Source organism: Adelges cooleyi, unplaced genomic scaffold (assembly GCF_023614345.1).
Source record: "Adelges cooleyi isolate 19-005CV unplaced genomic scaffold, UGA_ACOO_1.1 ACOO_flye_CR_arks_rails_tigmint_CR_PRNA_30, whole genome shotgun sequence".
Taxonomy (NCBI): Eukaryota; Metazoa; Arthropoda; class Insecta; order Hemiptera; family Adelgidae; genus Adelges; species Adelges cooleyi.
The window spans coordinates 8,671,224-8,698,847 of NW_026095971.1; the positions used below are offsets into that span (position 1 = coordinate 8,671,224).

Consider the following 27,624-nt stretch of genomic DNA (forward strand, 5'->3'; position numbering starts at 1 on the left):
TCGTGGCCAGTTGGTATAAAAACTCCTATTGCACGTGCCGAGAATAGGAGTAATTTCACATAGTATAAATGCAGACGGATTCCAGGAGTAAACGCAGCAATTTTGTTCACTTTTAAGAATACACATGTCCCTGATGTTATGAAAATCACACCTCCAGGAATTATAATATTTTTCAATGAACTGTATCAATTACCTGAAAAAATTGTTAGTACTAAAATTTAAGTAATAACAGTACCGGTTATTTAAGACCCCAAAAAACTACTGCCGGCTTAATAATATATAAACATTTTATTCGGCATCGGCAAGGCGCCAGTCTACCATAGGTTGTCCCTGTTTGAATTTACTATTGTGTAGCTAAGTATAAACAAATACTAACAATTAAGCATTGGTAGTGTATATGAAAAAAAATATCAACCACAAAATAAAAAATAGCTGTATATTTCAATAACAAATGGAACTTATCACAGATGTTATAAAAATAGTGTAGACAGTAGACACAACGCGGTCACACGACGCGCGTAACAGTGTTTATGTATACTATTATAATTTATAACTTATAAGGTTCTGTTCAAATAATAAGTGTCAGCTAAAATACGTTCGATGACATTATTTTCGACCTAAATATTTTTCGTAAATATTATTTTCGACTTAAATATTTTTCGGCTATTATATTTTCGGTTAATATATGTTTCGGTTCTAAATTTTTTCGGAATTATTATTTTCGGCATATATATAACATCATGACAAAATAGATAGGTATGATGTCAACTGTCGTGATACGCAGTATCGGCCATCTTGCTCCAAACGTTATCAGGCGGTAGTAATCAATATTCATGCTATCACTTACATGTGTTCCGTGAGATGACATTATGTTAAAATAATTTATTTTTAATTAAAATTATAAATCTAATAGTTATTCCAATGATTTTTCCTAATAGACAAAACATTTCTTATAGAGTTATGTCTTTAATATCACACATTGTGTAGTTAATGCTCCAATGTATAAAAACCAAGGAATGAGATTATAACAATATATACATTTTATAGATCTTTTCACAATCTAACCCCTGTGGGTTGGGGTTAAGAATAGATATACAGTAACTCCTGCTAATTAAAGGCGCTTAAAGGGACGTAGCAGTAAGACACAGTAACTACTACTACAGCAGCTTGTACATCTCGCAAAACATACTGGCTCATCAACTGTAATGCAAAAAGCAAGAGAGAACTACCTACTGTATTCCTTTCCTTAGAATAAGGATAAACTAAACTATGTTGGTTGCAGGAAAAGGCTTTTACAAGTAATTGAAAGAAGTCTTTTTTGCATCATTTAACCTGTCTATGGATTTAAAATATATACATGAATACATATTTATTATATATTTAATTGTATAAAAAACTATGTTTTCAGCAGAGCCAAGCAGTTTAAATACTTAGGGTTAGTACTAATTGAAAAGAATGATATAGATAAGGAAATTTCATATAAAATATGGTGTTGTACTATTAGCTAATCCGTCTTGACTAAAACTATTATTATTAAAAAAAAAAAAATGATACAAAATGTAATTTAAGTACCATACTTCTCTATTAAAACAAATTACATAACCTAAATTGTAGTTATAGTAAAATGATTATCGGCACCGGTCCAATGTACGACTCATATTTGTCCAATGTGCGACCTACACCTTTTTATGAACACTTAGACTTGGACCGGTGCCTGAGTATCTTACTAATATCATACCTCAATAGTATTGAATTTGGCTCTCCTTGATTTTTGAGGTGAATAGCCTGCTAATTTGTGTACTAAAGTTTTCTCAACAATGTCATTAGCATTGAAATGTAATGAACATACCACAGCTACAACAACACCAACTCCTTTTATCTCGAGAAAAACTAAATATTTAATATCTGTTACCTTTATCTACACTTAATAGGTTTATTACTTTGAATTTGCAAGTCCCATTTTTTTTTTTAATTCCTCATTTTTAGGAAATTTGTGAAGATGGATGTGTGGATTTTTGTTGAGACCTTTGTGCCTACTGCCACTTAAACATCCATCAAAAACACAAAGAGGCATTTTAAATTATATTTAAATAAACAAAATAAATATACCCTTTATACAGTCTTAATAGTTAATTATTCTCTACTTTAGTTCTATTTATTATATACATCATTTACAAACTAAAGTTTTGGCGGGCATATAATTTCCTGATAAGATATAATTTATAGCCAATCACAGGCGGAGAAAAGCTATCGCCATTTCTGCGCATTCGATTCATAAACTCGTATTTTGACATCATACCTATCTATTTTGTCATGTATAACATGATAACATGATAACTAATACACTGATATGAAAATATATAATACAGAATTAAATAATATTTAACTATAATTTATTATTGTGTTATTGGAAGTTGTAAAGTATTTAAGTAAATGTGTTTAATTTTATTGTCGGGTATCGAATAGTTTCGTATGAGGTATTCACGATGTATTGTTTTAAATAGATAGGTATAATACATCGGTATTAAATAATTTAAAAAAATATGTATAATTTCATTGAAATTTTATCAATGAACATTCTGTTTTACTTATTATAAAACGTGTAAGTATGTTTTGAAAAACATTTTTTTTTACAAACTCAAGAGACAATTTATTGTTGGTAAATTATCACTATAATATAATATTGTAAATATTGTTTCATATACTTTAAGTTTTTTTTTTTATATAAATTTCAATAATAAAAACTGATTTGATTATAACTTATATAAAAAAACTCAAAACAGGAGACAGGTCACACAGTGAATTCAAAATAGTCCAAGCCTTATTGCATTAATTATGAAATGTACAAGTTTTCCCCTTTAAATAAACAATACTAGCCGCACAACATACACGAATAATAATCGTGCATTTTTTATAATTATTGTATATGTTGGTACCCCTTGGAGTGGCTCCGTGTCGATTTTCGGTGGTTGTTTGTCGAGTGGCTCTTTGAGGTGTAACCAAATTTCGTTATCGGGTATTATCATATTACTATTTCTCCGTGATAATATTATTTCTTCCATGACTAACCTAACAACTCTCTCTGTCTCTTTTTAACGATGTCGATATTCGGACCTCTCTCTCTACTATCAGTCTATTTCTTTATAGGTCTATGGTAAACCATCTGCCATTACGATTTAGGATGTGACCCTTTTCACATTTCATACAAATATATGGTTAATGCTTTAACTGTCTACTTTTCACGAATTTTTCTTAAATAGTTTTTGATTTGTTTTGAAAATATGTCTGTAGCATCTATAGCCCATGTCTTAGCCCTAGACGGGTTTTTATGTTTCAGACTTCACCTCGCAACTAGCACTAATCTTAAACAAAAAGCTTAAAATATGATTTTTACCTTGTGGTGTTAGTTGATGTTTGAAAAGTTTCATAACGTTTTAGAAGAGGAATAATGAGTAAAATAAAAAACCAACTCAAATATAATATTAGTTTAAGTTTTTAAAATTAAAATATTTTTATAATTTGTCTTTTACTGTTTACCAAATAAACTTGTGTAACTCCATGCTACATTTTTTTTAGCTCCAATATGAATAAGTTGTATTTATAATTATTGTTAAAATTTGTTTCTATTGAATTATTTAAATACTCAAATAACTACTAGATGGGATCTTATACACAACCCATTTTAGTTTTAACAGTCCATCTAAATAATTAACTGCTCGTAAGAAGCCTTATGTACAGCCACATATTTATTTATAGTTGTAACAATTTCATTTTTTTCCTGGTTTGTCACTTTATTACATAAATATAATATGATTACAAATACAGCAGTGCAATTTAAAATGTTAAGTAAATTAATAATTAAAATGGATAATAAAGCTCTAAGTTCCATAGTACAATTGTTACTATCAGCTACGCCTGTGGGCTGTGTATACTGTGCTGGTTTTAATTTCAACTATAATACATGAGCACAACTAGAAGTAATACATTTTAGTTTCTGCACAAGTATATTTTCTTTTAGAATAGACTATATGCTAATTATTTAATTCACAAGTACAAAAATGTTTGCAGTCACAGAAGTGTTTTTAACTTTAAAGGCAAGTTGTAAAATAACTATTTACTAAACAAATTCTAAGACCTCTTAATCGTGTTATATGGTGTAATTAAAACTAAGTCAGAAATTAATAATTATTAAATTTTTAATATCTGTTGTATTTACAACAGAGTTTAAAATATTTAAAGGATAATTTTTGAGAAATAAGCTTGTTACAATTTCCATCTGGAATACAAGAAAATGTAATTCAGCAGTTTAAACTACATAACACAATTATCTAGAAGCTATGACAGTATCAGATTTTACAATCTTATTAACAACCTTCAAAACAAATATTAACTTTATTATGCTTAAGTGATAGACAAAGAGAGGTAAAAATTCTTAATAATTATTATTTTACATTAAGAAAATGACATAATTTTTAATAGAAGCAACTTTCAGAGTACAAAATTTAAGTAAAAACTAAAAAAAAAAAAAAGAGTAACTAAAGCAATAAGTTGCCATTCCATTTGCAAGTTAAAGGTCACATATGTATAATTTGAAAATTTTTAAAAGAGGATTAATTAACTAAAGTTTATGGCTTTTCCAAAATATGCTGCTAAATTGGCTTCACGCAATGCTTCTGAACAAGTCTGTTACATAAAAAAATTGAAATAATGATTTGTTAGCTTATCTTTTAGTTAATTTAACTTTTAAATTAAAAATATATAACATATTTGTTCATACCGGATGTGCATGACACACTCTAGCTATATCTTCACATGATGCACCATATTCCATAGCCAATACAACTTCATTTACTATCTCCCCAACACCCTAAAAATAAAGAGTAATTTAATTATTAAAATTTATAAGATATTTTAATATTGTTTTTAAATTTACAGGTCCGATTAAGTGACATCCTAATAATTTGTCTGTAGCTTTGTCAGCAACTACTTTTATAAAACCATCAGTTTCATTATTAGTTTTTGCTCTACTATTTGCAGCAAATGGAAATTTTCCTATTTTGTAGTCGACACCCTAGACATTTTAAATGGTTAAAATTACAGAGTAAATATAATACCCTATTCAAGTTTTAATAATTTTTTAATTAATTTGTAATCAAATATTTTACTTCATTTTTTAAATCTTCTTCAGATTTTCCAACCCATGCTACTTCTGGGTGAGTATAGATTACAGATGGCACACAATTGTAGTCAATATGTACAGGAGCACCAGTAATACCTTCAACACAAACTATACCTTCATCCTCTGCTTTATGTGCCAACATGGGACCATGAATACAATCACCAATAGCGAAAACACTAAAAACAATAACAAAAATATGAATAACATTTTTCTTGTTTTAACATGAAAATTTAGTTTTAGAAATACATACTTTGGTATAACAGTTTGGAACCGAGAGTTCACAGGTATTCTACCCTTAGCATCTCTTTCAATGCTATTTTCTTCAAGTCCTAAATTTTCGGTATAAGGTCGTCGTCCTACACTAACTAACAGCACATCACAATCCAACTACAAAATTAAGACCAACGTTATAGACAAATCAACAAAGAAAAAAAACATTTTAATTTGCTTTTAACTTATATATATATTACACGTTTTCTATATTATTGACGAATACAACAGTAACTTAAATTTTTCGAGTTCCGTATTCAGAATCTCTTTGATGTTTGTATTACTAGATTATAGAATAAAAATATTTTACGGGTAGTTATTTTTAGGAGGGGTAACATTTGTATGTTAAAAGTTTTGTCACACAGATCAGATTTATACTGATGAGTAATTTTAGATTAAACATACCAATTATCAAACCTGTAAAATGTAATACTTCTGAAGGCTGTACATTGGCAGATTTTTATATATGTACTTAGTAACATAATTTATAGCTATTTCATAATAAATAAAAAGAAGGTTTTTGTTCATAAAATATTAGAAAAACATTTTAATTTATCAAAGCTGCCAAACTTTCAACTGCCAGACTTTGATGCTGAATATTTTTACACTTAAGTCATGATGGACTAAGCAAATTAGGTTACACATTATAGTGTAGTTATGTTTGGTTTTAGAAATAACTAAAAACTTTTTTATTGCACTGTGATAATCTATTTTAAAAAAAATTATTAACAATGAAAAATCTTCATTGTAAAAAAAAATAACTATATACACATTAATTTTAGCTTATAACTTTGAAAAATTGCCTATAACCGACCATAGAGTTCAGTATCTTGAATAGTCTTTTTTAGATAAAATATTTTTCAGACACCATGCTAATTGAACGTTAATAATTATTAATATATAAAAACTTACAGTTTCTTTTTTCGACGGATCTTTAGCATTTTCAACATCCACAAAAATGTTTCCACCAGATTTATTAGCACTTATTACTTTAGTACCCAACTTGAACGCAATACCTTGTTTAGTCAATATTTTCTGAAACTGTTTAGATATTTCACCATCGATTCCAATACCACCAATTGAAGGCATGAACTCAATAGCGGTTACTTGTGCACCTAAACGACTCCATACAGATCCCTATAACCCAATTAAGGTTATTTTATTTTAAAAAATGTATACGTTTGCATTTATAAAACATACTAGCTCAAGTCCAATGACACCTGCTCCAATAACAATCATTTTATTTGGGACTTTTGAAAGTTTTAAGGCTCCTGTAGAAGAAACCACAGTTTCTTCATCTATCTAAAAATAAAAATAAATATACCAATGGAAACAAATAAATGGGGGAACAAATCTACTTTAGCAGACCCCTTATTATTTTGATTCTATAGTATTTTTCACGCTGATTACGAATATGCGAAAAAGGTGTCCGGTAAAGTAGATTTATACCTAAATGGGTTATTTGGGACGAGTGGCCAAGTGGACTAAGGCGGTTTCAATGCGTGCACCATTGCCAGTTTGAACCTGGCCATCCCCCTATCAACAACTTGGCAGAAAACTACCCATTCTGCCAAGCAGACGTCCGAACTAGGCTTTTGGGCCTACTCTTGGACATTAATGCCATATGCAAAAAAAAACTGGGTTATTATGTTTAGCTGGCTTACTTCAATTCCTGGAAATGGTGTTACTTCGGATCCAGTAGCTATAAGAATATTCTTAGTTTTTATATCTTCTGAGGAACCATCTTCTTTGAGTACCGACACTGTGTTTGGATCCTTTATTTTACCATGCCCTTTTGCTAATGTAACTTTGTTGGATTTGAATAAATGTGCAATACCACCAGTTAAAGCACTAACAGCATTAGTTTTAGTTTTCATTAATGCATCTAGATTTAGCTTGACATTCTCAACTAAACAAGACATTTTTTAATAAATAAGTAAATATTAAAATATTTTGAGAAGTATAAATTAAAAACTGCTATTTTGTATAAAACTAACTCATCATACCTTCAATTCCTCGGCTGTTTAGTTGACCAGAATGAGCCATGTGATAGTAATGTGAGTTATTTAGTAGAGCTTTAGAAGGAATACACCCCACATTTAAACATGTGCCACCAAGTGTTGGGTTTTTTTCAACACATACAGTCTAATACCAATTACATAATAATTATTAATAGTAATAATATGAATACTGGACAATATTACTTGTTAAAGTGTATTAAACTTACATTTAGGCCTAACTGGGCAGCTTTGATAGCAGCTACATAGCCACCAGGTCCTGAACCAATGACAACTAAATCCACAGAATCACCACTAGAATAACGGCGATTCACAACAGAGAATACATCACCAATTTCTATACGGTTGTATTTTCTTAACACAGTTGGCTAGTGAACAATGTATAGGACCGTTAGTCATATTTTTAATTTTATATTTAAAGTACAATACAAACCTTTATGCCCGCAGATAATCTACAGAATACATTAGTTTGCATTTTGACAATTTAATTAATTTTTAACTACAACTAACAGAAATAAATAAGACAATTCTCAACAAATTACTTAAGCTTACAGTACATAAAAAATTATTCTAATATACAGTACTGAATATGCTATCTAGTATCTTTTTACTTAATTGGCAATTGCCCTTCAAAATGTCAAAAATTACCGAGTACAGAGTAGGTATAAATAATAAGATGTCGGCAAGTGATAACTCGAGAAATCGTTGGTCGACCAAAGCCGACTCAACTGTACTTACCTTGGTAGTCATCAGCTGCTGCTGCCGTGTACCTATGTGGGTAATCAAATCAAAATGGCTACAATATAAATGTGTGATTACAATCGAACGTGGCGTTTAATAATATTATAGGCTGTAGCACTACAATCAGTTTTAATTTTAGTTTAATTTTATTTTATGTAGTATTTATATTTTAATGATATCAAAATTTGCAGCTAAACATTTTGAAGTACCTTTCTTTTATAATAGTGGGTGACGGGTATTGTAAGATTGATCATGACGTGTTCTGTTTAGTGCTAGATTTGTATATTATACCTAGAAATTAAGATTAACAGTTATCTTTAAAGTATGTCGTCTTCTGGAGACTTCGGTAATCCTCTAAGAAAATTCAAATTGGTGTTTTTGGGAGAACAAAGCGGTATGTTAACTCAATTATTAAAATGGTATGGATGTAATTGTTCACCGTTGTTAAAATTTAATTATTTTTAGTGGGTAAAACATCACTCATTACAAGGTTCATGTATGATAGTTTTGACAACACATACCAGGTAAATTTAAACTATAAATTTGTTATTTTATGTTAAATAGTTATGTGTCTATTATTGCAGGCTACTATTGGTATTGATTTTTTGTCTAAAACTATGTACCTTGAAGATAGAACTGTAAGTATAAATGTGTTTTGTGTGATTTTATAACTAAGCAATTAGGTACTTAGCATTTTTTACTCTAACCTTGATATTATTTTTAAAGCATTTTATATTAGCACACTGTCCTGAAGGCAAGAAATTTTTTTTGGGCTCTATATTATATATTAATGTGTATAATATTTTTGTAATTATGACACTTGTCAGTAAAAGGACAGTTTAGTATATAGCGGATAATATTGTATTTGACGTTTTAGTATTAATCAATGTCTAATAGCTAATTCACTCGATGTCAATAGTCCAATTGACATTACAGAATAATTATAGATAAATCATCAAAGCATTTTGATTGATATTGGATTTAAGAATTAGGATACACATAGTAACTTATACATTTTTCACCACAATTACATTACCATATTATTGGATAGTTATAAGCATGATAAAGCCTACCATCCAGGGTCACAAAGCCGCAAACGATTAGGGCCCCCAGCTGCGTTGGAGCAGAAAAATCAACTATACAATTGTGTTTTTGGTATCTATAGTTGACAGTTAAAGTTGTACATCTTAATAGGTTTTATATTTTGCAGTTTCTTATGAACTTAAAAATTAAATTAGAATACTTGTTGATCCTAATTTATTTTGACTTTAGTTTGAATCCGTTGTTCTATATTTTTAAAAATGTTTAGTGAAGAGTTATGGTAACAATGTCAAATCAAATTATTACATACCTAATACTAATTTGCCTTTGTCTAGCTACGTTTTCACACTTTGAAACATTCTACATTGCACTATAAACAAAAAAATAACTAGTAAATCTTAATTGTTTGTCACAATCTATTTGCTCTGTGAACCTTGAAGGTTTAGTAAAACAAGTTTCCTTGAAAAATAAATGGGAACCCAACACTTCCTAAACCGATGCACGGATTTTTTCATGTAGCAAATCTATGGATCAGAAATTTGACCTAAAGGTATTTTTATAGTCAAAATATTAAAAATGTTCAGGTCTTCCTCTTCAAAGTCTTAAAAAAACGCCCTAAAAAAATTAACTCATTTTCAACTTCAAATTACAGCTATACTCCGCGCCACGAGAGAAGTAACCCGTCTCCCCACCGATAGACCACACCCACGGTCGGCAGTGACGGCAGCGCTTCATATATAGGGTGTATCATAACGTATACTCGATATAGTGTGCCACAAGTCACTAGACTCATAACGTTTTACATCTTTGAACCACTCGCTTGCTTTTACTGTTAAACTTTACATTATTGTCGTTATTTTTGTTTTTTAATTTAAATGAACGTTTCCTACGAAGAATCAGTCAATGAACCTACTACATCTACTGAACAAAACAATGATTCTTCAGAAATATGTTCACCCATTAAAAAAAATCAATTGTCATGGACAATGCGTCATACCATTCTGTAAAAAAGGATCCTTTTTTACTTTTAAATAATAAATAAATAATAAAATATATAATTTATAAATGACAATATAATATAATCATTCACAAATATAATAAATAATATATTCTATATACAATCACTCTGTATATCGCTTGTTTTGCGCTGTATGCACGTCTCAGCACGATACTGAATGGCACAAAGTGGGGGAAACGGGGCCTCGTAACAACAGTCACTGCCGTTAGTCGGCATGCGCGAAATGGGTTACTTCTCTCGTGGCGCAGAGTATAGCTATAACATTTTTTAAAATAGTAAAATTGGTTACAAATTTTTATGGAACGTTCGTTAGATATACTGTATACTGAATGTTCTATTAATTAACTTTTGACAATCCAAAAAAAAAAAGATGTTGAAACCGTTTACTATAGAGGAGGTAGAAACTTTTTCTTTATTTCATTTTATTGAGCATAGTTTTTAGCTATAACATTCTCAAACTTTTGTAGTTAAACTTTTTTTTTATTAATAAAACCTTTCCCCTCCTCAATAAAAACGAAAAATTTACATTAAGACTAATTTAAATTTCTCGGTTGCTATGTATGAATAAATCATTAGTCAGCAGGTATCTGAAAATACTTTTTTATGTTGCTGTTTATGATATATGGTTAACAACAGCAACTAATCATCATAGACAAGCAATCCTTAAACTTAATTGGATCCACCACCCACTAAAAATACAAATTAAAATACATGGTTGTCTTTTCAATGACTTATTGATATTAAATATTTCTACAATCTACATTTGCATTGACACAATTTTTTAAGTGATTCAATCACTCTGCTGTAATAATTCCCTCAGCCCTGTGACTACACCGACCTTCTGTGTTTCATCCCTACTACCCTTACCCCACCAAGCTGGCTTTTTTGCTTTTTATGTTTTTGAAATGTATTATCAAATTGCTTTTTATGTAATTGTATATGACTACAATATACACTACTACAATTATACAGTAATAATTCATGATTTGTTATGAAATTAGGTAAGATTACAGCTATGGGATACTGCTGGACAAGAAAGGTTTCGAAGTCTCATTCCTTCATATATAAGAGATTCAACAGTTGCAGTTGTTGTTTATGATATTACAAGTATATATATACTATAGTGTTCATAATTCACAAACAAAACAAAAACATCGACAAAATTTCCCACCACGAACGGGACACGGTTTTGTTTTTTTAAAAACAGAACATTTTGTTGAAAAAAACAAAATTATTTAGAAATTGTAAAAAACATTGTGTTTTTGTTTTATTTTAATATTGTTCGCTCTGTGTGGACCCGGCATAAGAGCCAACCTTTTTTAGAAATAACAAGACTAAAATGTATATTTTTTTATAGAGTAGTGCATAGGTATAATACCATAAGTGCATAATTTTGACAGTGATGTACAGCAATAAATACTACATTTTGTATATAAATAATGTAATTTTGATGTTAAAGAGCAAAATAATAATAATGATTATTAATTTTTTAAACAAATGTGGGCAAAAAATCGAAATATGCTTCTCAAAAAACAGAACTTTAATAATTACATGTAGTTATATAGAAATATGAATTTTTAAAAAAATTTCCTATACTTATTTAACAAATCCACCAAACACATCTGTGCACTATGTCATCAGTATGAATACAATTTCTTTAATCATAAATGTTTGAATTTATTAGATGCTAATTCTTTTCATCAAACATCAAAATGGATAGATGATGTTCGAACCGAACGGGGAAGTGATGTAATTATTATGTTGGTTGGAAACAAAACTGATTTAACCGATAAAAGACAAGTATTGGCTGAAGATGGAGAGCGAAAAGCCAAAGAACTTAATGTCATGTTTATTGAGACTAGCGCTAAAGCTGGTTATAATGTGAAACAAGTTAGTATTACCACATTTTATATGCTTCTTCACATTCAATATGTTTTACTTTTATTTAGTTGTTCAGAAGAGTAGCAGCCGCACTACCTGGTATGGATGTAGCTGAAAATAGGCCCCCTGAAGACAGTATCCTTTTTATACTATAATCAATTTTAGTAATTTGCATGAATTGAATTAAGCTATAATTAACAATGACTTTTAATTGGTGTTTCTAAAATTGATTTATTGATATAACTTACTTTCAAAATTCTGCCGTTTTATTATTATTTGGTACCTATTTAATTTCTGGCATGTTTGTTTCCTTAACTCTTGCTTGTTTTCCAGTGCAAGAAGTCGTGCTTAAAGATACACCAAATGATGCAGCAAATCCAGAGAAGAGTTGTGCATGTTAAAATAAAATAGTGAAAAAGAAATACTTTACAATCCATCCAATTTTTATGTAAAATAAGTTAAAAAAAAAAAAAAAGACTAACTTTTTTCTAAGTAGTAATACTTTTTTTTTGGTCTACATTTATGTATTGTGTACATAATAAAGAGAGACCTGTATTAATATTTGGTTTTAAGTTTGATAAATTCATATAAGAAATTAGTAGCCTAATTAAAACAAAATAAGATTATAAAAAAGGGATTGGAAAAATGACTATTTCACTCAACATTCCCAGAACGTTTACAAATCTATATTTTTTTTTTTTGTCAACAATTATTTTTATTTATTTCACAATTATTAAAATTTATTAATAGTATTGTGGTAAATATTATTGTAAATATATTTTATAGTTTAAAACTTATTATCGCCTTTTATTTTTAATTATTTTCTAATAATACGTCTTGTCCTTAACACAAATTATAGTCGTTGACTTGCAGAACCATGCGACAAATCAAGAGGACTCTCAAGAATCTGATAACAGTTGTATATGCTAATTTATTGCAATAATTTTTTTTTATATATTTTCAAATATTAATATGCTTTTTATATCATAAATATTAATATTGATTTAATTTTTAGTTATATGTAAGCCGTGTATTATTAAATTGGTAACAATGTGGGATATTGGAAAGAGGGTTATCTGTTTTCAGTAGGATTAACTGGTTTGATTACAATTGAATTTTGTAATAATGCAATACTATTCTATCCCACAAAAGACTAGTCAACGGTCATATACTTTATTCTTATTATTAATTTGTTATACTAAACCATTTAATAATGCATCATTACTAAATTTTGATTAGGGTAAGTAATATCTTTATTAGATATTAATGGTACCAGTAATAATGCAATTTTTATATGATAAATAATGTTAATGTTTTTTATACAACTAAAACATGTTCAATATTGTATTAAAAATAATAGATATTAATATAAATTATTCTTAAAATATAGCTTTTTATGTCATTATATTAACAAAACTTGCAAATGTAATTTTATTGCAAAAGTTACAATATCTATAATAAAATAAAATTGATTTCATTTTTATGTAATTATGTACACATGATATTATTATTTTATGTTTGTTTAATTTCCTTAAGTAAAGAACCAGGTTCTAATCAATAGGTATCTGTTCTAAAAACTTTTTAGAAACATTAACTCTTAGAATATGACAACACAGTTGCTACAAACACTGTATAAGAAACAAATGTTATGTTATGAAGTCAAAGTAAAAGTAAATGAAATTACCTAGTATGTGTTAAATTAATGATACAATTGTAGGACTTAAATCAGTGAAAAGCGTTTTTAACGAAAGCTTATTGGTTTCCACGAAGAAACAAATTACACAATACATGTTAATTTAGTAAAAAAATATCCTAAGGTGATAACGCTTTAAATTAAATGCACATCTGAGAGACCTGATAGAAGGGAGAATTTTGAAAACAAGCTACAAAATAAACAATACAATTTATACTATGGAAGATTATTAAGATAGGAAGGCGGAAGTAGATAGTTATTAATTAATAATTATTTAGCATGCAACTGAGACGTGTTTTCAGGTAATTCGAAGTAACGGGTAACGGCATTGGATTTAATCGTCCTTCCTATTTCCTTTAGCCAAGAAGAATTTTCCACGATAACGACGATTATAATTTAGTTGAGAAAAATACTGAGGTTGTATTATATAATACATTTTGTATTGAACCACTCAATATCTCACTGGGTCTAATTAATAATTACATTTTTTTTCTATAATGTATTTATACAATGTGATCTTAATGTGTCACATTTTTTTTGTTTTTACCCCTTCCAACATAGTTTTTTTGATAGCAACTTTTGAAACTTAAACAGTTACGCATATATTTCATTAACTTTTTATATTAAGAATAATGTACTAAACATTTTGACTGGATAATAATCAATTTTGGATACCTAACTATTTTTAAAGTTATGATGGGAGGGAAGTGCGGTTGGGAGATGCGCACTGATAAAAATAATACTACACTCCACCTTTTCTCCTGCCCAGAAATTGAAACTTCAAAAGTAGTTATACAAAACTGCTTATGCGCCTTATCGACCAGTCAAAACTTTTAGTACATTAGGTATTCTCAATTTAAAAAGTTAATGAAACGTATGCGTTACCATTTAAGTTTCAAAAGTTGCTATAAAGTTGGGAGAGGGGTAAAAACAAAATGTGACAAATTGAGATCACATTGTATAAACACATTATATAAAAAAAAATGCAATTATTATTTAAACCCAGTGAGATATTGAGTGGTTCACGATAAGTAGATCACTTTGTATAGCTTCATATTATAATGTTGGAAAAATTTTCTACTCAAATTCCAATATTCCTGCTATCTCTTTATAATGTTAGTGTTTTTAGTTATTTTTTTGTTTCTAAGTTCTTACATATATTATTTCTATTTGTTATATAATCTTATCTGTATACATTTTTTAATTAATGTGATTCAATTCCTCCAAGCGCGACTTAGAATAAGTCACAATTTACTCTCGGCCCATGCCTTCAAAATGGAGCTCAATTCTGTAACTTTCTGTCATCTGCACGAGGAAGAAGCCAACGGTGACATCTCTAAAGACTAATCCTAATCCTGCACTCATCCTTAATTCCCGCGTTGTTCCTGTAAATAATGTCACAATATTCTTCATCTTGAGCTCTGGTTACACTATATAGTTAAATAAAATACACTATAAATATATATATAAAAAAAACAGCTTTTTCTAGACCGAAATTTGATTACCAGTTCAAAGGGTAAAATGATAAAAAGTCTATGTATTATAATATAAACTTCAACGCATTAAAATACAAAAAAAAGGATTATACGACTCTAATCAAAGGATCTAACTGTAGGAGTGTAACTGGAGTACAAGTGCAGCGTGTTGGGTAGGGTGGCGCGAAAAATAATCAATCTTCGAAATGTTAATGTGCCAACATTTAAAACTGTTCTATACATAAAAAAAGAGACTTGGTGAAAATTTGAGATAAAAAAAAAAAATGTTATTAGTCGCTAAACGCGTTTTAAGTAAATTGACCAAAAATTCTCAAAAAACCAAAAAGTTACTTAAATTATAACATTTTTGGTCAAAAATCATCATTAGCACATCTAAATTGTAGTATTTTTTGCGTTGAGTACAACTGTTTGAGTTTCAAAATCCTAAGTTAAAAATTAATTACGTAATTAACAAAAATTCGTAATTAAAAGGTCAATTTTCAATTAAGCTTAAAGTAACCAAAACAATTTTTTTTTTTAATTTTTAATAGTTTATTTTGTTGAACGTTATGTATGTTTCTAGTGAAAACATTTTTTTTCATTAATGTTAAAACATACCTTTTTTTGTCATTTTTTCGTGCACCAAAATGAACGTTTTACTGAAAAATGTGTATTATGTGTCAAATAATAAAATACTTATCGTTATGAATTTTAGCTGTTATATTTGATTACAATTAATTTAATTTATATATTTTAAATTATATATAACACAATATAAAAAATTATTTATTGCTTAAAAATGTATATGTTTCAAAAACAATTTAAATTGACAGCTCCTGAATTGAAAGGTATTCAGCAGTTCAATTTGTTTATTGGCATTGATTATTTTTTTTGATATTTTATATACTTCTTATCGTAAATGACGGCATTTAAAATTTCAATAGGTATTATATTACGTTATTTTCGTTACAAATTGAAGCATGCAAATTGTAAGTACAAAATCATCCTTACAATGACGACAATATACTGTCCAATTCTTTTACGAGTTGCAAGCAGTAACTTTTTTTGTAAAATACTATAGGTAATTAAAAAAAAAAAACAAGTATAAAAACAATCACAGTCTAAACTCTAAACCAGTGTAATTCAAATGAAGCACAATCAAATGTATATAAATATACATGCATATCATTGTAAAACCAATATCTTGTTGACTCTACATAAAATGTTTGTTACATCAGCAATCCAAAAGTTATTATTTTTAGAGAATTTAACAATATTAATTTATCATTCTAATGTTGATATGAATTAGAACATCAAAAACAAGATATGTATAAATTACAAATTCACAATGTCTATTAGTGTAACTGTATTATTTTTATTTTTTATTATGAATATTTGAATATAAAAACACAATCAAACATCCACACATATAACATCCTTTCTATAAACTAAACTTGAGAAAATTAATTAATAAATTTTACTTATCAGTCAAAATATTCAGTAGGGCTTATTATTAAAAAAAAAAAAAATAATCAAAAAAAGTTATCTTTCATATTAAGTAACCATATTTCCTCAAATCATTGTTTTTTACCAAAATTGTTCAAACATTTTGTACTATATTTTTAAGAAAAGATTTAGGCTTCTAATATTTCTTCTTCGTTATCTGGATTATTTTCTTTGATGCATTCAGTTTCATATCCTAATTTAGATAAAATATCTTAAAAAAACAACAAACATATTAATATTACATCATTAAAAATATTCAAATAAAAAAAATTATAATTTGTATTGTACTTAAAAAATGTTATATGTTATACAAATTTTTGTTGAATTCGTAAATTTGTTACATGAATACACAAATTCATGTGACATATTACAGTAAAAATAATGGGTTATTTTAAAATATAAAATAATAAGTTTATTGTAAAAACCTTTGTCAATATAAAAAAGAAGATTATCGCTTTGATGTGAATGAGCCAACTCATTAACTAGCTGAACTGCCATTTTATTATCACCATGTGCTGCATAATACTCTATCATAATAGAGTAAATATCCCCATATCGTATGATGTCTAAACTGGGCATAGATAAAATTTGACGACACATAGTCATTGCCATGACACCATTTCCACTATCAATTTGCCTATTATCAATACATTTGCATATTAAGTAAAAAACATTAATTTTAATCATAATTCGCATACCTTTTAACATCAAGTAACTTTTTTACCAATGTAATTTTCTTTGCAATGTTTTCAATCAATGATTTGTGTTGATCACTGGTTTTTGATAGTACTTTAAGTGCTTCGGACAAAGCTCCAACAGCTTTACTATAGTTACGGTATTCATCAACTTCTAACTAAGACATAAATTATATAGTTATTAAGTTTCTACTGTTTCCAAAAATAAGTAAAACAAAAGATATTTCGTAAAAAATACAATTTACAACATATTAAAAATGTAAATATATTTATTAGGCTTATATAATTTTAAATTTGAGTGTAGTGCATATCAGAGATAGGTCAAAAACCAAAATAAGAAAATGTATCTTAATTAAAGCAACAGTATGTGTAATAGAAGCTCACTGTTGCCAGTTCAACACTCGGTCTTAGGTGCTCTGTTGCTGGACAAGAAATCAGCAAAGAGGAGTCATCACCAACTGCTTAGTGATAGACTTACTACCCTTCCAAGCATATTAATAAGAAACCTACACTTCAGAGAAGGTAGTGTTGAGCCTCAATAGCCTATTAATTAAAAAAAAAATAAATAATATTAATTATCATACCTGAGCACAAGCCACATAAAAGTTTGCTAAAAGGTTAGGTGCTTTTCCTTTATTATAAAAAGTTACAATAGTTTTCAATAAATTAGGATGTTCTTGCCAGTCAAGAGACTGCAAATAATTAGCAGCCATAATGTAGGTTTCAGGTTGTCTTGACACATTAGCAAAAAATATCACTTTTTCTGTGTCTCCAGATTTCAGCAATGCCTTCATAGCTTTAACCTAATTGAAACAACAATATCTAGATTAATATTATATTATGACTGGTAGCCTCATGTACTCATAATTTTAATTCTTCTTTTTTTGCCTTATTCCATAACAATGTGATCGGCCTGCCAAATTTGCTCATTTTACAAATTTGTATTCATTGCCATTTCTTTTTTCTCTCCAAATATGCTTACTTATATGCACTACCACCTACTTCTTTGTCAGCCTACCTCTCCAATCAATCTCGATCTGCTTTCTACCATTTTGCCTACAATTGATGCATAACCACCGCTCCCTCACCCGACTTTCTCTTATATACTCCTTTTTTATTCTGTTTAACAATCCTTCAAGTATATCCGCTAATACTTTTACATATTATATTCTAAATTCTACCTATTCTACACCACCACATTCCTTTAATTTTTCCTTTGTTCGTAAAATATCTTAGGCCATATCGTCACCATCATGCCAAAAGTGACCAAGGGCAAAAACATGTTTAAATTCGTTTTTGCACTTGGTCACTTTTGGCATGATGGCGGTGGTATATTTTATTACTTCTTGACTCAATATTTTAATTAAAAAAAAATATATAAATACAAATTTTTTTTTTTAAGTAATAAAAACCTTTTTGCCTGCTTGCGTAAACTTTTTAGCAGCTATATGATAGTTTGCCTGCATTAGAGCACATTCAGCTAGTTTTTCTAAAATTAGTATACGTATAGTATGATCGACTGGCGGTGTAAGTTGATCACCTAGTGATTCAGTAATAATAACTTTATGCTTTTTACAAAGCTCCACAGCTTCTTCATACTAAAAATTAAAAAGTATATCAAGGTAAAAATTAATTCACGGAAATAAAATAAGGTGTGACACATCAGGCAATTTAGACTTAAGTAGTAAACCATATATGTATTGATTTATAATATAATATAGTTTATAATACCAAAAATATTGGGTCAATTACTAATTAGTATGTTTAAAAAATACTATAATGAATGAATCAGTGCTACGCACTAAATGTCCTGGATAACGTTTCTGAGGCACAGTTGAGCATATCGTAGATGGTGTGCCCTCTGTATTCAGATACTTGTAACCGATAATCCCACTTAGGAAGTAGGGTTTTGAAGACATATAAAGTACATTATGCCATCCTTAATGTGCAAATAATAAACTATATTACAGTCCCTACCCTTGCGACTCCCCCTTTACGACTTACTAAATTACTATTTTCAAAGGAACAGCAGTCAATAAATAGTTATAAGTCACACCAATTGTCTACCTTCAGTATCAAAACTCAAAATGTTACAATATTTACTTTATTTGCCATAGCTAGTAAATTAACTGCATTATCATAATGTCCTTGGTCCATAAAGTAATTTGAACACTTAAGTAACAAATCTGAATCATCTTCTACATTTAGTTCTTGAGATATTGTTGATACAGCATCATAGTTATGACATCTAAAATTCAATGTATAAATTAATTATTTATCTAATTGTAAGTGTATAAAAATAATATAGTCAACTCTAGGTATGTCAACTATCAGTAGCTCATTATTATTATTTTCAAAAAATTAAAAAAAACTACAATATTTTTTATTGCCTCAAAGTTCTCAAAAAAACTATGCTTTTATTATCAGTATTCATTGAACTTTAAGTTATCTCAAGTGTACTGTAATAATTAAAATCAGTAAAAATACTTGAAAGCTAAATCGATTGCTTTATGTAAATATCCAGCCTGATGATACAAAACAACAGCTTTATCTGGTGCTGTTTGCTCAAAGTATTGTGCCACATCCAATTTTTCTCTAGAACTTGCCAATAAGGCAATGTTCCATAAATGATTATCAAAAAACTGTTCCTAAAACAAAAAATGCACAGTCAATAAATGGGTATTTTTTATTCTGTTGTAGTTATCATAATATTTATATTTCATTAAATTAAAAAAATAGGAGACAAATTTATTAATATAAATTATTATTTAGTAAATTATATTAATTAATTCATTTATAATAATAAATTTTAAAACAAAAACACATTATTTAATCATTGTAAAAACAATACCTTCTTAGCTATGTTTCAAAGCTAAAAAAAATTCTTCACTAATAAAACTATGAATCATTTTTTAATCTGGACTTTTTTTAAACTTGAACAGAGGTCACCTGACTGGAGGTGACAACTCCCCGATACATCTTTTGTACGTATTATATTTTGTCTAAATATTATATAATACTTAGTTTAAATTAATTTTATGACTTAAGGTTGATATAATCTAACTTTAATTTATCTCGATCCCAAATTTTTGTTAATACGTTTTAAAATAATTATGACATTTTTTTTATTTTTATCAAGCATCAACACTAAAGTTGTCAGGTCACAATTATATTAATTATTACATTTAAATAATACATACATTCAATTAAAAATTATAAATATATATAAATTAGAATACCTTAGATAGTCGTACTGCATTTACATATGCTGTAGCTTCTATATACATTTTTACAGCTTCTTCATACAATCCTTGGACTTCATATGATCTAGCCAGATGGCAGCAAGCAGCTTTATCGCTAGTATTCATGCAAATTTGAGCTGCATCTTCCAAATGACCAAGATAGCAAAGTACACGAACAGTGGATAAATTATCATCTGCTTGTTTATAATACTTTATTGCACCTTCCATATCACCATTACCTTCTAAATATTGAGCCCACCATTTCAATAGCAAACTAAAAATAAAAGTAAATAATCACAAGAACTAATCTTTAAACTTTACTTTAAATTATTATTACGGATTTTTATTTTTTTGAATGTATTTTTCTAAACTAACTGAATCATCTTTTAACATTCTCGGTACATCAGTGCTTTGTGTTTCAGCCTTACAATACATGATAGCTGCATTAATTATGTCTCCTTTGTTTTCCAAATGACGTCCAACACAATGATATGTATTTCTAAGATGTATACGATCTTTTGTTTCAGCAACATTTAAAGCAGACGTTATTTGATTGCCAGACCTATAAAATTTGTTGAGTAGATCGTAACGATTGCAGCTCTTATACAATTCTTCAGCTTCATCCTTAAAAATGTATTTAATTGATAACTTCTACATACTTATGATAACCATAGTGTAACCATAAATAACATGAGAGCTCATAGATTTTGCGTTTATATTTAATAAGCTAAACTTTTTTTAAAAAAATGTAAAATTATGCTTTTTTTAAAATAAAAAATCGAATAATAATTAAGGCATAATATAAAATGTGATAGGCAATTCATGATGGTTAATGATTTGTCATTAGTCCTCTAGATACATTGTAGAAATTCACGTATGTGGTTTTATATTACATTATTATGTATATAGTCTCATGTAGATTGTAAAGTATCAAGTATGATCGAATTGTACTTTTTAATTTTTTTTTTTTTATTTCGGCTACATTGGCCATTAGCTAATAATTAAAAGTGTATACAATTTTGAATTTTACTATAGTATAAAACTTAAAGTAATTTTAATATAAATATATTTTTTAAACTGTCATTAGATAATACAAAATTGTGGTCACACTAGGTATAGTGTACAATATCATTACACATTTACATGCATTCCTAAATGAACAGCTAGACTGGCTACTCTAGAGTCCAACTCTTCTTCATTAGTTGATGATCGCAGAACAGCTAAACCTCTACAGTCTTTCATATGACCTAAACACACTTCTGCTACATCTAGACGTTTAGATTTCACACACATTTTAGCCAGACTTGTCCATACTGCAGCACTAAATATACATAAAATAAAAAAATAGATTTGAAAATATCAAAAATATATAATTTTTTTTAATATTTACCTTTTAACATTTCGTATGAAATTAAAAGCAAGGTCTAAATCTCCAAGACATAAATTATAACCAAAATTAACAATAGCAGCTCGAATATCTGAGTTACAATTTTCAATGCCTTCAAATTCTTTCATTAATATACGTTCAACTTTCATATTCTTATATTAAAAAAAATATAAATATATAAATGCAAAAAATACAATAGCAAAATAATCAATTTATAGATTGGTATATTTACTGCATTTGTATTAGTTTTAGTGAGTATAAAATAATAAGGAGCATCAAGCCCAATTAGTGTTGAAAACTGGTCTGAACATCTAATAATATCTTGTATTTTAATACCTTTTTGCTCAATATAAAACATACTTAAAATAATCTAAACCATTTAATTAAAAATAAAACTAACATCATCAAAGTTAATTTTTTAAAATTTTAAAAAATCACTTACTGAAGAACTAGCAGATGTATTTTTTGTATGTTTTAATGTTGAAATATACATGTTGGGTTTAATCGATTTCTTTTCGGTTCTATTAATACTTTTTGCTTCACAAAATAATAAGTTTGGTTCATTAGAATCCCAATAATGTGATACAATAAATTTGGTATCGTCATATTTCCTATTAACCAAATCATTTTAAATTTCTTAACTTTAAACAAAATGTATACTTCCATTGTCACTTAACACACTTGTTGTTGACATTAAAGCTTTTTTCAAAATGTTCTATGTATATCGTATCACAGCTACGATCCCAAACATATAATCGTGACATAGGTATTAGACTTTGATTGGCCGCTGTAAATGAAACTTTTGTACCATTATTATTTAACCGTAATTGTATGGCTTCTCCAAAATTATCAACACATGACATGACGTCTTTAGGTTGGCACATTGGTTTTGCTTCCCTAAAACATACATTTTTTTTTAAGCCAGTAAAGTAGGGTCAGAGCATAGTGAGGTCGGTGTATTCACTGGACTGTAGAAAATTATTATAGCTGGGAATGAAATAAAACACAACAATGTGAATCTGTACATGGTACAAATATTAAATACCTGGTTACAACCTGTAGTTATACTTCCCTAGTTAGTAAATACAACTTTAAAGGCAATAATGTGTTTAAAATTGTATTTTAAGTGTTAGGGTGAACACGATTTAAGTTTGTTGCTGTTGTTACCTATATATCATAATCAACATTATAAGGAAAAATATTTTACTCATACCTATTGAATGTTAATTCACTCACATAGCACCCTAGAAATGTATTATAGTCTAAGATAAAATTGTATGTGTTATAGCCCTACTTTCAGTCCATTTTCCTGACAATTAGTTTCAAAACTACACTAAAAAAGGTGAAATATTAAAAAAATGTCCATCCTTTCTCAGGAAAAAGTTTTTAATTTTTTAACATATATTAATATTACTGTCTAAAAATATTCTTTTCAATATTCAAATTTTAAGCTTAGTAGACTATTTTTTAAAAAGTTATAGCAGGCCTTAATTTAAAGTTAAAAAAGATGTAAACTTTTTATGTTTTGCTTAGCGCTGAAAGTAAAAAGGGTGTTTTTTTTAAATATTTGGCCCAATAAAGTACCTTTTGGTACAATTTCTGATCTATAGAAAATAGAGATGTTACACGGAGAAACCAGTTGAGCAGTTTAGGTGATATTGTGGGTCCAGACACAAAAGTAAAAAACATAATATTTGTTAAATCAATACATTTCCAGTTCCGCACCAAATCTAAAGGTAAACCAATTATAATTACCTTCGTTCCAAGTCCCAAACGTGAATAACTCCAGAAATTGTAATTACTGATAAATAAGAGTTGTTCAACCCAATACATGCTATTGGTGCATCAATGTCTAATGTCTGCTTGATAGTACCTTGAAATGTTCTTATTTGTAGTTTTCCATTATTTTCTGCCACAATCAGAATTCTATCATAAATGCAAACTTCTTGAACATCACAACTGAAAGTTCCAACTAATGCATGTAATTCTTTTGATTTAATATTGTAAACTTCTACCAATTTACCTAAATATTAAATTAAAAAAAAAAAAATCTGTTAAGTTAAATTTATAATTTTCATAATATTAATTTATCTTTTCAATATATTTACTATTCCAAAATGTTACATGTTCGTTGGTAAGAGATAGACCAAAAACTTGAATGTTACTACTAAAATTAAATGAATCATCTGTAATATAATTAAATACAATGAAGTTGTTCGCAGATGTTTGTATAATGACAGCTTGACAATTATAATGAGCTAAAAGTGCATGTTCTTGTAATACATAAACACTATTTATAGTATGCACAGCCAAATTTGATGGACCCCATACACAGTGTATTACTTTATCCTGAATTTTACACGATCCATGAAAATTCCATTTATTTTCAGCTTCTTCATTAAAACGCCAAACAATTATATTGCCAAGATTTGTTGCAGCACATAGTAATCCTAATCATAATTTAATTTAGTATTCTAGAAATCAAATCAAAATATTGCTAGAATGTTAAGTACCTTTTTCTTTGAAGTATACTATAGTTACAAATGTTTGTTTTAGAAGTGTGGAGTTATTGAACGATGATGCAGCATTTAGAATATAACTATTTCCCGATTGAGTATCCCAAAAACGTACAGATAATTCATTTGTGGTACAAGCTAATAATGATAAGCCTACCCAAATTATAAGGGAATCAGCTTTTAGTCCGTTTAGTTTTACCTAAATATAAAACTAATTTAGTCATCATCTATTTTTTTAGCTTTTTGAGAAATTAAAAGTTAATACTTTTGAAAGTTCAACCAAAGACCCATCTTTGTGACATATATAATGACCTAGGGTCAAATCTTCACAAGCTAAAATACATATATCTTTTGAATCGTGACACAATATTTTGGAAATAGGTGAATTTGATGTATACACATTCTTGAATTCACAGTCTTCATTAAAATAAAATAAGTGTCCTAAAATTAAAATACACTGTAATGTAATACATAGTATAATACAAGACAATTGTTTTATATATAATTATAAATTTGTAATTGCCTGTTGTTGAAGCACAATAAAATGTTATATTGTCAGAAGTAACAGAGCGTAGTCCATGTGATGTAGTACGCGGGCGCCATGAACTGAAAATATCTAAAGCACTCTGATCACCGGCTACAGCCATTTTTGCTAAATCAGAAATGTCAGTAGCTGCTCTTCCAGCTCGAAAGGATATTTCTTCAATTAACTCTGTTTGTAAATTACATTGAAATGACTGTTGGAGCAGCCCTCGACTATCAGATTTCCATCCTATTATTACACCGCTCTATCAAATTAAAAATTAAATTTTAGTTGGCTTATTAACTTAAAAAATATAGTTTATTTACATGGTCGCCAGTTACTAAACAACCTCCAAACGGTGACCATTTTAAAAACACTAAAGGTCCTTTAAAAGAAGACTTCAAAACTCTTATTGATCCCCCATTCCATATACATATTTCACCTGTTTCTGAACCGAACGCTAATGCACGTTGTGTAGGATGCCAGCTAAATGTCGATTTACAATTTTTCGGTACACTAGGTATAGAATTTCTGTACAGTTCATCACCCTAAAATAAGCATTTGCAATTTGAATACAAGAAGTTTTAAAATTTAGCTCCCTAGAAGTAAACTTACAACTTCATCACAAATAACAAGTTGAGGTTGATTATCATGAGAATAAGATAATATTGCCAATAAACCGAGCTGTTGATGGTAACTTACACCAGTAATAACATCAGTCGTATTAGTCTTAACTTTAAATTCAAAGTATAAACTCATTTTATATAAGTTGGCCAGTAATATCCATTATAAATGTAATTAGGATGTAAAATAAATCCTCAATATTGTCATGGCAACTTAAAAGCAAACATTAACTTTTATATATATATATATATATATATTATATTAAATGATAATAGTACTAATAGATTCAATGATGTAGTTTGAAATGCAATACAATAAAATTAAATGTTTAACAAAAATGTTTATTAGTATTAAGTATTATAAATAATCAAATAAAAACAATTTCTCATACCTTTGTACAAAATCAAACTGAATATATAAATATTATTAATTTTATAAAAAAAAATTTTTTAAATGTTTGTTTACTATGAAAAATAGAGGGGATTAAGTTTCCCAACAGTGGGACCATTGATTAAAAAAGTAATATTCCCTTAAAATAGATATATATATTTTTTTTAATTTTATCATTGTAATTTGTAAATAATACAGTATTATCAATGTTTAACTACTATTGAAGTGTTTTGACTTGTTGTTTAATAAACTGATCAAGCTTGACTTTAAAAAGTTCACTCACTATAGGCTGTCCCATTTCACACTCAGTATTTTTGACAACGTATTCCACATATATCTGCAATAAATACAAAATGTTTTACATAAAATAATACATAATATAATATAAACACTTTTTACTTACATCTTTGTATAATTGTTGTAATAGATCTCGAACATTTTTAACCGATGTATTTGTGTTTAACACAAACTTAATTCCAGTCAAGGACTCATAATAATGCAAAGCATATTTATTCGTTTTGTAGCATAAAAAACCCCGTTTAGGATCATGAGGTGATATTTTAGCTACAAATGACTTAATTGAAAACAACATGCCATACATCAATTTAGCTTCCTGCAGAATAATATCAATCGTCAAAAAACTCATTACAACATTTAAAATGACTTACTTCCTCTTTGCTCATGCCCGAGTTTTTTTGTCGGTTCCAGTCCATATAGTACAATAATGTACCCATACGATCAAAAATGTATATATTATGGATAGACATTTTGTAATATGGTATTCACTATACAAAATTAAACTATATTATGTTATATTAACTTTATATCAAATATAACAATCCATTTATCTTACAAGCAGATCAATCAGTCCGTAAAAAGAAAAAAAGGTTTTCAACATACCTAATAATCACAATTCAAAGACAAGAAGATTAGATACACAGTACACAAAATACAATCAATTCATCTTAAGGTGGGTACACACTTGAGCAATTACGGGGTTTATGTTCGGATTCGTCGAAAATCCCGACAAGCATTAAGTACACAATGTACACGTTATTCTCTTTTCTATGTGCGAGCCGGAACCCTTACAGATACAGAATACAGATATATAATGTCAAAGTTTACATCGAAATGCTCTATCCACCTTAAAAGAAATGGTGAGCAGTAAGCCAGGAGGCAAGAATGATAAATCAAAATCATAATATTTATTTTTCACATTTCCATTATCAGATAGTAATTTTATCTACAGTTGACGTACCAACCACTCGAGGTTTATAGATAATATTTTATATATAGGTAGAAATAAATAATGATTATTGATTATACATTTTCTTCATTCTTGTATGTGCAAATAAAATTACACATTGTATTGAAATTACGTCAAGATAAATTTATTTAAAATCAAAAAATGTTTAATAATAATCA

General features: G+C 28.2%; 4 protein-coding genes across 8 annotated transcripts; 1 reads left to right on the forward strand and 3 right to left on the reverse strand.

Annotated features, from left to right (window-relative positions):
- Positions 1 to 4,373: 4,373 nt before the first annotated feature.
- Positions 4,374 to 8,119, reverse strand: LOC126839212 (dihydrolipoyl dehydrogenase, mitochondrial). Its single transcript, XM_050574358.1, has 11 exons — positions 7,901 to 8,119; positions 7,677 to 7,835; positions 7,456 to 7,594; positions 7,114 to 7,358; positions 6,650 to 6,751; positions 6,362 to 6,586; positions 5,430 to 5,566; positions 5,166 to 5,355; positions 4,934 to 5,071; positions 4,778 to 4,867; positions 4,374 to 4,683 (listed from the first exon to the last, which is right to left on the reverse strand). The coding sequence occupies exons 1-11, from the start codon at positions 7,940 to 7,942 to the stop codon at positions 4,615 to 4,617; spliced, it is 1,536 nt and encodes a 511-aa protein (XP_050430315.1). The 5' UTR covers positions 7,943 to 8,119; the 3' UTR covers positions 4,374 to 4,614.
- A 154-nt stretch (positions 8,120 to 8,273) lies between these two features.
- LOC126839224 (ras-related protein Rab6) lies at positions 8,274 to 13,459 on the forward strand. Of its 2 annotated transcripts, none has more exons than XM_050574378.1 (7): positions 8,274 to 8,602; positions 8,674 to 8,732; positions 8,793 to 8,846; positions 11,269 to 11,374; positions 11,952 to 12,157; positions 12,217 to 12,283; positions 13,008 to 13,459. In XM_050574378.1, the coding sequence occupies exons 1-7, from the start codon at positions 8,533 to 8,535 to the stop codon at positions 13,076 to 13,078; spliced, it is 633 nt and encodes a 210-aa protein (XP_050430335.1). In that variant the 5' UTR covers positions 8,274 to 8,532; the 3' UTR covers positions 13,079 to 13,459. The 2 variants fall into 2 exon arrangements, with proteins under 2 accessions (XP_050430335.1, XP_050430336.1); XM_050574379.1 differs by lacking the exon at positions 13,008 to 13,459 and adding an exon at positions 12,482 to 12,983 and having other exon boundaries at positions 8,275 to 8,602.
- Positions 13,460 to 16,679: 3,220 nt separating this feature from the next.
- Positions 16,680 to 26,269, reverse strand: LOC126839200 (intraflagellar transport protein 140 homolog). Of its 3 annotated transcripts, XM_050574331.1 has the most exons (22): positions 26,201 to 26,269; positions 25,801 to 26,021; positions 25,512 to 25,733; positions 25,186 to 25,450; positions 24,928 to 25,103; positions 24,660 to 24,861; positions 24,255 to 24,596; positions 23,902 to 24,169; positions 22,828 to 23,043; positions 22,589 to 22,757; positions 22,379 to 22,516; positions 22,150 to 22,298; positions 21,903 to 22,080; positions 21,097 to 21,383; positions 20,757 to 21,033; positions 20,005 to 20,165; positions 19,621 to 19,765; positions 18,930 to 19,115; positions 18,102 to 18,320; positions 17,521 to 17,675; positions 17,248 to 17,459; positions 16,680 to 17,033 (listed from the first exon to the last, which is right to left on the reverse strand). In XM_050574331.1, exons 2-22 carry the CDS (start codon positions 25,942 to 25,944, stop codon positions 16,951 to 16,953), a joined length of 4,194 nt encoding a protein of 1,397 aa, XP_050430288.1. In that variant the 5' UTR covers positions 25,945 to 26,021; positions 26,201 to 26,269; the 3' UTR covers positions 16,680 to 16,950. The 3 variants fall into 3 exon arrangements, 2 of the variants coding, with proteins under 2 accessions (XP_050430288.1, XP_050430289.1); XR_007685804.1 differs by lacking the exon at positions 16,680 to 17,033 and having other exon boundaries at positions 17,335 to 17,459; positions 17,521 to 17,671; XM_050574332.1 differs by lacking the exons at positions 25,801 to 26,021; positions 26,201 to 26,269 and having other exon boundaries at positions 25,628 to 25,733.
- A 10-nt stretch (positions 26,270 to 26,279) lies between these two features.
- On the reverse strand, positions 26,280 to 27,412 carry LOC126839229 (trafficking protein particle complex subunit 1). 2 transcript variants are annotated; one of them, XM_050574388.1, is made up of 5 exons: positions 27,182 to 27,412; positions 27,053 to 27,099; positions 26,868 to 26,984; positions 26,603 to 26,812; positions 26,280 to 26,536 (listed from the first exon to the last, which is right to left on the reverse strand). In XM_050574388.1, the coding sequence occupies exons 3-5, from the start codon at positions 26,964 to 26,966 to the stop codon at positions 26,417 to 26,419; spliced, it is 429 nt and encodes a 142-aa protein (XP_050430345.1). In that variant the 5' UTR covers positions 26,967 to 26,984; positions 27,053 to 27,099; positions 27,182 to 27,412; the 3' UTR covers positions 26,280 to 26,416. The 2 variants fall into 2 exon arrangements, with proteins under 2 accessions (XP_050430345.1, XP_050430346.1); XM_050574389.1 differs by lacking the exon at positions 27,053 to 27,099 and having other exon boundaries at positions 27,100 to 27,412.
- Positions 27,413 to 27,624: the final 212 nt, after the last annotated feature.